Consider the following 13,872-nt stretch of genomic DNA (forward strand, 5'->3'; position numbering starts at 1 on the left):
TTTTTAGCCAGTTCAAGCTATTGTTGAACATGATCGTCAGCACTAGGAGTAGATCCAAAAACATTGCCTGGGAGAGCTAGGCATCAGAACGTCTTGCTATCTCAAGTACGGAAAAATACATTTCCTTAAACTTGACAGCTTGTTGTAGCCAGTAATTGAACCGTAGTGCTTCATCTCGGTCCTGGATCTGGCACAATTCGGGGGCCATGTGCCATGTGGCTCTGGCACGATAGATCGAGATATCTTCCGTCTCTTCCTTGCCATCCGGGGGTTAAGGATTGTCGTCGGCAATTGTATACTCTACATCAACACTTGATGCCGCAGATGCCATGGTGGAGGGCAGGGCGGACATGGTAAAGGTGTGAGCGTAGTGGAACCGTTCAACAAGGCATACAGTGTATAAGTCAAAGTCCTTAGGTATTTCATGTGTCAAAACAATAATCACGCAGAGGGTGCATCAATCGGTGGCATCACACCTATTATAGTGCTTTCTGACGCAGAATATTCAGATCACAATTCCACGCTATCCCATAGCTTCGGTGCAATACAGCAAGAGAATCCTTCGCATAACTAGAAATTACTCAACATTAAAACACCTCCCGGCATGATGAGTTAAGTTTTAACTCAACCGTCTTTACTGAATTATCAGGCATGTCGGAGCGATTACTATACATTCCCTAGCTCTAGTTAAGTCAACCAACTCACTAACTCATTACGGAGTAGATGTGATGACTAGCGGGGCTTGATAGCCTGCCGCATTCGGGCGGGTCTAACCTTATAGGCTCTAGCCCCGTGGATCGATTGTTAGACTAATCAATTCCAGTGCGAGTTATGAATGAACGACTAACTAGCATCAATTTAGTGCGATCATAAAAACTAAACCCACTTGTCCTCAATGGTAATTTTACCTAAATATCTTTTATCTATAGAAATGTTTTTGATCCTAAGTTAAGTTATAAACCTGTCGGATTATTACTTTGCCACCGCCACTAACTACTACTCCCTTCGGATCAGATATTGGACCTTTGCGTCGAAATGTTTATTCGTATTTCCAGGTGGCGTACTATCGAAGTTGATATGAGAGAATGGTGACTAGAAATAGAGAGCGTAATTCCTGGACGGCGGGCCCGAGTTGAGCTGATCTATGCTACAATAAATTTAATACAAACCTCCACTTTTCTCGATCTCCAGGGCTCTCGGTATGATGAGTAAACAGGTGACTGATTGACTCTCGACCCCACACCTAACTGACTATTGGTTCACGGGGCTTAAGGTTATCCATGGACCCACAATGATTTCACCTAGGTAATCACAGCGTAAAGACATATAAGTAGAACAGAGCGCCGTGCAATATCATCTACTTCCCTGTATCGTCAATTGTTTCTGACCACTCTGTACTGCATATTCCCATTTTTTACTTTATTACTCACACGCCAGAGCACCTCCAACTTGCCTGCTACATCACCACCCTACAGCCATGACGACTACCAACATCAATCCCAAGGATATGCAAGCATACTGGGCCAAATATCAAGACGACAAGTATGTCGAGGGCTGGGCCTCCCTCTGGGACAATGATACTCTACCCTGGGATCGTGGCTTCCCCAACCCCGCGCTAGAAGACACCCTGGTGCAACGAGCAGACACCATTGGCGGGCCCATCGCCCAGGACGGCCAGAGGCGAAAGGCCCTGGTGCCGGGCTGTGGACGTGGAGTCGATGTGCTTTTACTAGCGAGCTTTGGGTATGATGCCTATGGCCTGGAGTGCAGCGCCACGGCTGTCGATGCGTGCAAGAAGGAGGAGAAGGAGAACCATAGCCGGTACCCCGTGCGAGATGAGAAAGTTGGGAAGGGGAAGGTCAATTTCATCCTAGGGGATTTCTTTGATGATACCTGGTTGAAGGAAATCGGAGTACCTCGAAACGGGTTTGATATCATTTATGATTACACGGTATGTATGCTCACTTCCTTCGGCTCCATTGCTATCATATTCTCTGCACTTGTACTCTGCGTTCTACAGGGCTGCAAGATGCTGCACTCTGTCTTTGAACTTTTGATGTGTCGTTTTCGACCCCTGCATCTCTCTGGTCATCCCTTCTAATAATCATCTAGTTTTTCTGTGCTCTGAACCCAGACCTCCGCCCTAAATGGGCTCTCCGACACACCGAGCTCCTTTCTCCCTCACCTGCAGGATATCTGATCTGTCTGGAATCTCCTCGTCATAAGAACCCCTTGGCCCCCGGCCCTCCATTTGCCTCTCCCTCCGAGGCCTACATGGAGCACCTGAGCCACCCCGGTGAGAAGATATCCTACAACGATAAGGGTCTTGTCAATGCGGACCTGTCACGAGAGCCCAGCAAGACGGGCCTGGAGAGAGTGGCGTACTGGCAGCCAGAGCGCACGCACGCTGTGGGCAAGGGTGAGAATGGGGTGATTCATGACAGAGTCTCTATTTGGCGTCGACGTGACTAGAAATGTGCCTGGAAATTTCTGTGACCCGAAAAGGAAAAAAACTTAGATGGTAAATATAGGTGATTTTGGAGTCTAGCGAAAATGAGGTCTTTTATCTGCATATCGTAGGCCATGGGACTGGCGAAACCGATGTCAGTTGAATATATGCACTGGAAGGGTCTCCTCAACTCCACAGCGTGATCCAAAGTAAGCGGAGATTATATCTATGCAATTATTTTTATTATACATAAGTCACGGTATTTCGCACACAACGTCACACAACGTTAAGACGCCCAAGGATCATCAAGAGTTGCAAGGCCAATGGCAATCTCAACATCGCGCTTTCGGAACGCTGGTCCGCGACCTAGACAGATAGCGACGAGGGAAAGATCTACAAGGTCAGTAAATGCATGAACAAGAAGACACAAAGAACCATTGGTCTCAGCATTACTCACATTTAACGAAGCTCGCTGCGTTGAGCTGCGGAGCGGAATTGAACCGGGGACTGGAGAGGGGCGAGCTCGGGTCCTGAATACGAATCCCTCGCTGATGTAGCAGCCTTTGCACACCGCTCGCATCCATCCACTCACCAGCACCCGATTCATTGACCATTTTCCACGTTCGAGAGGAAACAGCGAGTTGTTCAGGCGAGTAGTTTCCCCTCCTTGACTTGAGAACTGTTGTCCTCAACTCGACCGCATCTCCTATTTCGTCGTGCATAGCGGTTAAGAATTGGGAGATAAAGCGGTTGCGATCGTCGATGGTCATTCGTTTGCCGAAGACTGCTTTGACCTTTGGATCATCTTCAGATGAGTTTGTTAATAGATAGTATCCAGTCTCGCAGCATTGTCGGACCAGACGGTGTGAGAGTGTCCAGCGCCCTTGCTTTGAAAGATTGTCGGGCGATACTATGGGTGGGAAATTCATGGTAGGGCTAGGGATTGGTGAGAAGGGGATGTTCGGAGACGGCAAGACTATTTCAAACGGCAGATATGTTTGTTCTTGGAATGGTGGCGTGGAGGGTAGTTGTGATAGTTCAGGCCATGGAGCCGCGAGGTCCGATGAGGACTGGAAAGCATCACCAATTATTGGTAGTGAATCAAGTTTTGTTGTGAGAGGATTGTTATTTGAGGTTGTATCTTGTGTATCGCTGAGCTTGGGAGATGTCGATGGCGATACGTCCGCCGGGGCTGCAGGTGCTTGTTCGGCCTCGCCGCAGCCACTTTTGGCAAGCGACACGCATTGCTGTGTAATTTTTTGCAGAGCAACTGTGATACGAGGCTGATTTTGGAGAATCCCAGCCTCGAACAGAAGATCACTGAAAGAAAGGAACGACTCACTGAGCTCTTCGATGCCCGACTCAAGTTCCTGTACGCGAGATTGCAAATTGACGATCGTGGTGTCTTTTCTCTTGCGATATGCTTGCTGCGCAACGCGAAGCTGCTTTCGACGTCTCTGGATTCCTTGAGTCAGTTCTAACTTGCTCTGTAGTTGCTCGGGATGTACCCACCTCTAAGACTTGCTGATCGTCCGCCACAGTTCCTGGCCGGCCTCTCTTGCGAGGCGCGGGCGCGTCAGTCATTGCTTTGACCATTTTTGTTTATGGGGCCTTTTCTTTATCTTGAAGACATGCAGTGATGTAATGGATAAACTGAGAGCACGAAAAGGACGTGACGGCGTTAGTTTACTCATCAGGATCGGGCTTGTTGAGTAATCGGATCGCCACGACCTCATCCATGGATTGGCCCGAGCTCCGCCCAAAGTTTTTGCTAAGCGGCTCCAAGGAGTTTACTGTACGGACGGCTCGTTTGTCACTGTTCATGCAACATCCATTGAAGGCAAAGCCGCTTGACAGGGGTCTTCCGACCAGACTCGCAGGGGTCAGCCGGCGTTCGTGCTGGTATTCTTCACCGCGGGCCGGCGTGAATATTCACTCTAGTGCCTTGGCAGTGGCGCCCAAGAAATAGAGGCCATCTTGAAGGAGGAAGCTGGTTTCGCTATCGACTGTAGACACTGGAAAATGACGCTTCTAGGGCCATTCTAACTAGACCTATGGCTGGTTTGCCACACCTGTACGTATAGAAACCAGATAACGTCCACGGGTGGATGTCACAATATATATATACAGCCACAGCAGTTTATAAAAAGCATACAATAGATTATAAAGCCTGGCATGATAATTACTTGTATCAACGGGATAATCACGCATATAACATGGAAAAAAGGCTATACCTAGAATCCAAGGTTGAGGCTTAGAACCCGCGTAATACAATTACCATTAGTCGGTCCACTTACTATAATTGCAGATCAGAATAATTCGAGAAAAGCCATACTAGCAATGGAGATTTAGTCCCAGAGACCAGGTTATCATCTGCAACCGGAACGGGCTTCCCTCACTTAGTCCAAGATTATATTCGAGCCCTGGGATGACCTTAGTATATCTAGCTGTAGTGCGCATGCAGCCCGTCACCGGGGTAGTGCCTACAACCAGGACAATCAGGGCATTTTTTTGGCTTTGGATAGCGACGCGAAGTTTGAATTTAGCAAGTGCTCCAACGGATAGGAACACCAGAAGAGCCCATACCGGGGGTAGTTGAGGACCAGCCCCGGGTTAGAGGCCATAATAATTGTTGCAAAGGTTGATTAGTATCCCGACTAGTAATCCGACTATTAGAGTCCTCTAGGTGAAACTTTGGTATCAGCGGACTGCAGGAGAATGGGTTGCGATAAAGCAAATACAGAGATTCACATTCAGGATCATCTTAGAACCCATGTGTCGCTAAAGATATCGCGGCGAGGTTGGAAAAATGGGGTGAAGCCATCCCCAAAAGACATCCATTGAGCCTCTTACTAGGCTGTTGAATCTCCTTTGTTGAAGAGTCCGAACTGCCAGTTTACGTGATGTATCAAAACAAGTGATATTTGCTTATTTCCCGAGTCTCCTTGCTGCGATAATCGATACTATAGCCGATCACCCGCCCTACCGTTATTTGTTCGTAAAAAGAGCATTTGAAGGGCGTGCGCTCCCTTGAAAGGCACTGAATGGAGTATTTGGTTGGACAGTTCCAATCTCTGGGCGAGATGGACTACAACATACAGACGCACATGCTTTAGAGCCTACGATACTCCGTACACCTAGAACTTTCTGGCGTATCACAGCAGGACATGATACCTTCCTGTAGAACAATAGCATAATGTAGCGTAATCTTTAGCCACATGAGCAATTCTGGAGCTGCCAGGTACACGAGAAGGGTGTTTTCTGACCAGTCCGACCATTCCGTCAATGGCGCTAACCACGCCCAGGCACCAGGCCAAAGCGGCTTCCCCTGTTTAGGTCCGATCTTGTAGGAAAAATAGTACGGAGCCAGAGTAATCCAGTAAATGGTTCAAGAAACAAGAAATATTTGTATACGTAGTGAAATTCCCCCGGGGCTGGTGCCTGAGACTCCATGTCATGAGGCCCATCGCTCAAAGGGGTTAGTGTGACCCTCCCGCTTCCGTCATCGTCTCTCCAGCCTCCACTCCCCCATCTCCCATCTGCCCTTATCTCCTCTCCCTCCCTCTTACACGCAAGTCATTCTCTTCTATCAAACATCTAAACAACTTTCTTTTCTCATCTTAAATGATGAAGTCACTCACTCTCCTAACAGCTTCGGCGCTGTTGGGCAGTGCTACCGCCGAGGTTCACAAGCTCAAGCTCAACAAGGTCCCTCTAGCCGAGCAACTGGTATGTTTATCGATATTACCCTAAGAATATTCCAGCTAATCTCAGATAGAACACACACAACATCGATGCTCATGTTCACAACTTGGGCCAGAAGTACATGGGTATTCGTCCTGAGAAGCACCAGGACCTGTTCCACGACACTTCCCTGAATCCTGCTAGTGGCCATGACGTTCTGGTTGATAACTTCCTGAATGCTCAGTGTATGATAACGCCCTAGAATGTTGGGAAATGAGAGATGACGCTGACCTTTCCAGACTTCTCTGAGATCTCAATTGGAACCCCTCCCCAGACCTTCAAGGTTGTCCTTGACACTGGTAGCTCCAACTTGTGGGTCCCCTCTTCGCAGTGCAGCTCTATCGCCTGCTTCCTTCACACCAAGTATGACTCGTCTTCCTCGAGCACCTACGAGAAGAATGGCACCGAGTTTGAGATTCGCTATGGATCTGGCAGCCTGAGTGGCTTCGTGTCTAGAGACACTCTCCAGATTGGTGACATCAAAATCAAGGGACAGGACTTCGCGGAAGCTACCAATGAGCCTGGTCTGGCTTTTGCCTTCGGTCGCTTTGATGGTATTCTCGGCCTCGGCTATGATACCATCTCCGTGAACAAGATGGTCCCCCCCTTCTATCACATGATCAACCAGAAGCTCGTCGATGAGCCCGTGTTTGCCTTCTACCTTGGTGATGCCAACAAGGATGGTGACAACTCCGAGGCGACCTTTGGTGGTATTGACAAGAACCACTACACTGGCGAGCTGATCAAGATCCCTCTCCGTCGTAAGGCGTACTGGGAGGTCGAGCTCAACTCCATTGCCCTTGGTGACAACGTCGCTGAGCTTGAGAACACCGGTGTCATTCTGGACACTGGTACCTCTCTCATTGCCCTGCCCTCAACCATGGCCGAGCTTCTGTAAGTTGAATTTCCCCTTGTTTTCGTAGCCTATCTGCTGACTCACTCCACAGGAACAAGGAGATCGGTGCCACTAAGGGCTTCACTGGTCAGTACAGTGTCGAGTGCAACAAGCGCGACTCGTTGCCTGACCTCACCTTCACCCTTGGCGGCCACAAGTTCACCATTGGCCCCTACGACTACACTCTGGAGGTCCAGGGCTCATGCATTAGTAGCTTCATGGGCATGGACTTCCCTGAGCCCGTGGGTCCCCTGGCTATTTTGGGTGATGCCTTCCTGCGTCGCTGGTACAGTGTCTATGATGTCGGTAACAACGCCGTGGGCCTGGCCAAGGCCAAATAAATGCCCTAATGCTCGATGGGCCAGTGAGCTTTGAATATCAAAGAACCAGGTGACGCCGGGAGATTGCTTCGTATATACATGTGGCTTCTGGGTTTTACGTATGGTTTCATAGCACACTTCATTCGCCTATTGCTAGTAGTTGTTCGGGGCTTTTTTGTTTTGTTTTGCTGGCATCATGAGGTCTGCCGTTCATTGGTACTGCGAATTGATATTTTTATTGGTCAAGATCTACTTATTACATTTGACCTTTTTATTTGAAAGATACTTCCCTATCTAACTCATACCTGAGTAGTGGACATAGTAGAGCTAGATCAGCAAATTCCCAGTAAGGACTTGAATGGCAATTGGCTGGAGCTTATGCTGGTTAAGCTGCATGTACCTATCAATCCACAGTCAAGTTTCTAATACAATCAGAGAAAGCATGTGGAAAATACTACCTAGACTAGACACAAAAATAAAAAAAGGTATTTGATCAAGCCATTATATCAGACCATTCAGACAAAATAAGATACTTGAACTAAAGTATATCTAACCTAAATCAGTAGGAGGAAATACCTGTTTCCAAGTACCGGTATGACATAAGCGGAAGTAGCTCTCAACCCAGATCGAGTGAGTCCCCGCACAACTTCAATGAGCTTCCATTTTCTTTGATCGCAGCCAACATTCCTCTTTCAACCTTCTCCGTCCTCTCACACCCAAGCAAATTTCTTCATCTAGTGTGTGACCTGCCTCTTATCCCCGCGCCAGATCGTGCTAGGCGCACGGATTTCTTTTCCCATTCGCGCCTTGTAGTGGCGATTCTCATTGCGCTGCCTAAACCACCCTTCACACCTACTTATTCCTCCGATTTACCTTTGACCACTGAGTCACAGGCTGAAATCCTACCATCGAAACCCGAAATCATCCAGTTCTACACGCGTTGCGTGTGATGGCTTCGTAGCCGGAATCGCACGCGATCACTGCATTCGACCCACACGTCATTGACGCGCGCTGTCAACAAATCAAGGGCATAGAGTACACTTTGCGAGAACGCCAGGACAGGAACTGAGCATTAGTGCATTTCATCGCCTGGGGGCGAACGAAGAGCAACCATGCTTCTCCGTCTGCCTGCCAGCCTACATTACCCGATTACCGTGACGTCGTTGCTAAAACAGCCCGGCGACACGGTTGAGAGGGATGAGGCTTTGTTTTGGTATGTCTATGAGACTACCGTCCCCGAGGGTGATGGACTGGGGAACATCGTCGAGGTGAAGCGTCGGTACCCGACTAGATTTGAATCGACGGTTGATGGGGAGATTGTTAAATGGGAAATCCAAAAGGGAGATGTCATTGATGAACCGTGAGAATATCGAGCCTTGTATTTTTACTGTCGAATGTTGTCTAATTTGCTAGGGTCAATGTTGTTGAGATCGATGAGCCTTGCGCGCACGAGATCCAGTTTGGAGGACTTTGCGCCGAGTGCGGGAAGGACATGACTGAGTATGGATTAAGTTTCTCATCTGGAAATGAGCCTTTCTAACTGTCTGTCTCGTGAATAGATCTACCTACAACACCGAAATCACCGATTCCATGCGCGCTCCTATCTCTATGGCTCATGATAACCTCACACTTACGGTCAGCGCACGGGAAGCGACCCGAGTTGAAGAAGATGCGAAGCGCCGGCTACTTGCATCGAGGCGTTTGACCCTTGTGGTGGATCTTGATCAAACTATCATCCATGCCACTGTTGATCCGACAGTGCGAGAATGGAGAGAAGACAAGCAAAATCCAAACCACGAATCTGTGCGCGATGTGCGAGAATTTCAATTGATTGACGACGGGCCTGGGATGCGTGGATGCTGGTACTACATCAAGCTGCGACCAGGACTGGAGGAATTCTTGCAAAATGTGGCTGAGATTTATGAGTTGCACATCTACACCATGGGTACTCGTGCTTATGCCCAACATATTGTTGATATCATTGACCCCACTCGCAAACTCTTTGGAGACCGAATTCTTAGTCGTGACGAGAGCGGAAGTTTAACGGTCAAGGACCTGCAACGGCTGTTCCCAGTGGACACAAAGATGGTGGTAATCATTGATGATCGTGGTGATATCTGGCGGTGGAGTCCCAATCTTATTAAAGTCTCACCTTATGACTTCTTCGTCGGAATTGGCGACATCAATTCAAGTTTCCTCCCAAAGAAGGAAGACATTGGAGCGAATAAGCCTCAAATCGAAGCCAAGGCACCAGAGAAAACCAAAGAACATCATGTGAATGGTAAAATGCAAGGGGGCACCGAGATCTCAGCATTAGAACAGCTAGTGACCATGGGTGGAGATAGCCCAAGACTCCTCCAGGAACAGGCCGATGCACAAGAAGAGACAATATTGCATCAGGTGGAGGACCGACCTCTGCTGCAGAAGCAAAAGGAATTGGAGGCAGAGGATAATAACGACGAAACCAGTGATCCATCGTCTGGCGTTGAAGAAACCCAGGAACATGCGAAACATCGCCATCACCTACTCGAGGATCACGATCAAGAACTCTACCAACTGCAAGACCGACTCGAACAAGTACATCTTCAATTCTATGACGAATATGACAAGAGGCGCACTCAAGCTCTTGGCGGTCGCGTTGCAGCTCTCAGGGGTGAGAAGGTTCACTCGAAAGATAAAGACGTGGACCTCAAATTGGTCCCCGATGTCAAGGATATCATGCCGCGGATCAAACGCCGTATCCTCGGAGGGGTGGTTTTGGTATTTTCAGGTGTCCTTCCTCTGGGCATAGACTTCCAAAATGCAGACATCTCCCTATGGGCGAAGAGCTTTGGTGTGACGATCTCGTCACGGGTAAATGCCCGCACAACTCATCTCGTGGCTGGCCGCAACCGCACCGCGAAGGTGAGAGAAGCCACTCGCTACCCTAACATCAAGATCGTGACGACGCAATGGCTTGTCGACTCGTTGGTTCAGTGGAGACATTTGGACGAAGAACCCTATCTCCTCCCGCTTCACCCAGACGACCGAGGCGACCCCCTGACCCCAAGTGAACTCGAACTTGAGACGTCCTTGCTATCATCCACAGACGAAGATATGACAGGGTCCCAATGGACACAAGAAGACGACGCCGAAGACATCTTCAAGTCATCCGGTCTGGACGAGACATCGCCGGTCGGGTATGATGCCGACGAGCAAGCTGCTGTGCATGATGAACTGAAGGACTTCCTGGGTAGCGACGACGAAAGCGAAAGTGACACCGAGTCGTTATTAGATGAACCCGCAGGAGGCAAGAAGCGTAAACGCAATGAAGAGACCGAAAGTGGCACTGATGAAGAGTCGGGAGATGATGATGGAGAGGACCATGACAAACAAGGCTCCCGGCTCTCCCAACGAATCAAACGCTCCTACGAGCGCAACACCAAGTTGCGAGAAATCACCTCTGCTCCTGCCTCTGGTAGTGACCAGATTTCCCCAGACTCAAAGACTCCAGTTGTGGAAGGTGTGTCTGACTCCGATACAGCAGGAACAACCGGTCCAAAGGCCGACTACCCTGATCCAGATGACGATGACGATGAGCTGGAACGGGAAATGCTAGCTGCATTTGAGGGTGGAGGTTATGACTCTCAAGCAGAGGCAGAAGCTGCAGCTGAGAATGGATAAAGCACTCCATTTATTCTTGTGCTTTCTTTTTCATGTTCTCATTGTATGTGTGTGTGCGGTTGCAATGCGCTCTTGGCACAGCGACGGCGTTTATCAGGTCCATTTGATTCTTTGCACTATCGTGTCTGGTGTTCTGTAGTTCTCAATTTGTGTGTATCTGAGAATCGTTATTGTACAATCCAGTGATACTACATGAACTACGTAGGAGTCCGCACTAAGATCTCTGCTTAGATTGAAATAACGTATAAATACAGAAAACACATAAATAATCCAATGCTTCGCTTTCAACGCCAGATATGCAAAAAGTGGTATCAAAAAATCAATCATAAACATCCCGATTAACCTGCCACGACATAATCATCATCCAAAGATAGAAAATAGTATTAACAAGTTCAAGCGCAAAGGCAGTTTTCCAGCAATTGCCTATAAAAGTCAGTCAACCAGTCAAGGTATCAAAAGATAGAAATCAAACTCACAAATAGTACTCTGCGTCAACCAAGCCAAAGTATTAATATTATTTCCCCAAGACTTATTATTCACCACATAGATCTGGCAATTATCATTCACATTCCCGACAACTCCATACAACTGAAGCGAAGTCTCAATCAGACCCGTCAGCCATAGCACGAGGAGAATAAAGCTGCCGATGATAATAATCCCCGGCAAGAGGAAATGTCGCGACGCAAGGACCAGAATGAGGAATATAAAACACACGCCTAGAGCGCTGCTGACAACCATGTAAGGGAAGAGCCTGGTTACCGTTAGTCATATCCTTGTACAAGCCAAAGAATGTGGGTGAAGAATGTGGGTTATGAGAATATATAACCCATAGATATAACCTACCATGGCGTCCCAAGATGCATTTGTGATTGTACAGCCATGAACCAGCCGAAGATTCCTAGACATGTCGCGGAGCATGATAACACGACCATAATCCATATGTTGAGTTGGAGTTCCGGCCAGTGGTAACGACGGCGCACTTCGCGCTTGCGAACTGCCATTGGAGGGGATTTGGGAGGGTTTGGAGTTTAGATTCGGTTTGGTTGTGGCTCGATTGCGACGGAGTGGGTATGCTTTATACTGGTAGTTCTTGTATACCCGACGCAAGCTTGGAGGCCCTATGTTTTTTTTTTTTTTGGCAAGGCTTGGGATGAAATTGGGAATGGCCAGATCGTGAGTCAAGTTTGAAGAGTGTAGAATCCTATGGTTGTTGGTGAAGCGTGATTGGGACAGCGCATTGGGCGCCCTCGCTGCCCTGGGATTTTGTCGTGCGACGTGGATATTTACAATTGTGCATGAATTGAATAAAAATGTAAATCCCAACAGGTACAGAGTAAAGAGCGTATGTAGAAAGTAAGAAAAAAAAAACAAAGACAAAAAACAAGAGGCAGGGAGGGGAAGATTTAGGAAATTGAGGTGGCAGGGGATTTAGTGTCTTTCTATGTTGATTTCCTCACTTCTCCCTTTCACCTGCCGCTTTTTGCCTAAAACTACACCGTACATCACGAGATAATTAGTTTATCATACATGGATGTATCAAATATAGAAAAGGCCATTTCTGCCTTTTTCTTTCTCTTATCGATTTATAAAACTGGCACATGATACCTGAGATGGCCAAGCATACTGAAACTCCTGAAAGGACATTAGGCCTCTTATATGTGGTCATAGGCTCTAATTCGGCCCTGGAGGATGCTATGTCACCAGCCCCTTCATCGAAACAGCGTACCAGAGATACTGCTAGAAAGGAAGTACTCAAAGGGAGCACAGATGTCACTTAACATCTCCGGAAGGACGGTTGGGCCCCGGGGCTGCCTCATCAAAGTGGAATAGGGAAGATGCTAGAATGTTGGCCGGAGGCATCAACAGTGGATTGCGTCCGTTGCAATTTAGTTGAGATAGACGCCGCGGGCTACCATGACTGTGCCATGAGGCTCTTCCCATAACTTAACCTGGGCCGCAAAGCCCCGGGTGTCTTTGATTTTGAAACGATGGGTAATTTTCGTGGCACCCTATTTATGTTAGTGGCAGAGAGCGCTTGCCTTTTGGTTTGCTTGACATACTTTCTATAAGTCTTCAAGATCTGGTGGATCCTGCCATCATCATTCTTGACCCTTGAAGTCTCAGTTGTTCCAAAGACTCTTAGCTCCTCAGACCCTGCAGGCAATTCGAAGAGACGAGTATCGCGGCCCATGGCTGCTAGGTCATGAAGTTGGCGATTGTGATGACTGTCCAACTCATCATATTGTTTTGCAATTGGACCTCTATCATCTCCCGCTGCCTTGGAGTTGCAGTGGCAGGGTCTTTGCCTCGCGGATTGGTGACCTCGATATCGGAGCTTGGGCATCCTTGGTGTACGGCTCGGGCTGCGGTCTACTTATAAAACCGACGAGGCATCTAAACAATGATATCTGAAAAGATCACTGAAAAGACCATCGAAAAGACCACCGAAAAGATATCACAGGACCGTTTCCAAGGTTATACGGCCGACTGTTCTTGTATCGGATTCTATAAAGATATACGATCTATAAGTGGAGTATAAATATTATATATCCAATGTTCTTCATATATTCTCCAATATGGATCGTTCTTCATCTTTCTCACTGACCAACAACACCATAAGTTGTTCGAAGGGAGGAAAGAACGTATCAGATAAGGTTCTGAGTTCGAACCGATCCTTCCCACGATACACATTATCTCTATCGTTCGCAACCTGCTGAACGTGAAATCGCAGCGAGATTGGTCTGTCTAGGATGTGCTGCAGATCCTCCTACTCTGTTCACTCTATTACGCTAGAATGTCGT

General features: G+C 47.9%; 4 protein-coding genes across 4 annotated transcripts; 3 read left to right on the forward strand and 1 right to left on the reverse strand.

The window, feature by feature from the left end:
- Positions 1-1,477: 1,477 nt before the first annotated feature.
- PGRI_027630 (TPMT family) lies at positions 1,478-2,472 on the forward strand (the record flags this gene model as incomplete). Its single annotated transcript, XM_040790476.1, has 2 exons — positions 1,478-1,951; positions 2,113-2,472. The coding sequence occupies 2 exons, from the start codon at positions 1,478-1,480 to the stop codon at positions 2,470-2,472; spliced, it is 834 nt and encodes a 277-aa protein (XP_040647429.1).
- Positions 2,473-2,735: 263 nt separating this feature from the next.
- On the reverse strand, positions 2,736-4,045 carry PGRI_027640 (bZIP transcription factor; the record flags this gene model as incomplete). The annotated part of the gene is made up of 3 exons (XM_040790477.1): positions 2,736-2,842; positions 2,907-3,906; positions 3,962-4,045. 3 exons carry the CDS (start codon positions 4,043-4,045, stop codon positions 2,736-2,738), a joined length of 1,191 nt encoding a protein of 396 aa, XP_040647430.1.
- Positions 4,046-6,073: 2,028 nt separating this feature from the next.
- Positions 6,074-7,429, forward strand: PGRI_027650 (pepsin-like aspartic protease; the record flags this gene model as incomplete). Its single annotated transcript, XM_040790478.1, has 4 exons — positions 6,074-6,178; positions 6,228-6,378; positions 6,433-7,087; positions 7,141-7,429. 4 exons carry the CDS (start codon positions 6,074-6,076, stop codon positions 7,427-7,429), a joined length of 1,200 nt encoding a protein of 399 aa, XP_040647431.1.
- Positions 7,430-8,520: 1,091 nt separating this feature from the next.
- On the forward strand, positions 8,521-11,071 carry fcpA (protein-serine/threonine phosphatase; the record flags this gene model as incomplete). Its single annotated transcript, XM_040790479.1, has 3 exons — positions 8,521-8,768; positions 8,822-8,908; positions 8,968-11,071. The coding sequence occupies 3 exons, from the start codon at positions 8,521-8,523 to the stop codon at positions 11,069-11,071; spliced, it is 2,439 nt and encodes an 812-aa protein (XP_040647432.1).
- Positions 11,072-13,872: the final 2,801 nt, after the last annotated feature.

Source organism: Penicillium griseofulvum, assembly GCF_001561935.1.
Source record: "Penicillium griseofulvum strain PG3 chromosome Unknown contig_80, whole genome shotgun sequence".
In the NCBI taxonomy this organism is placed as follows: domain Eukaryota; kingdom Fungi; phylum Ascomycota; class Eurotiomycetes; order Eurotiales; family Aspergillaceae; genus Penicillium; species Penicillium griseofulvum.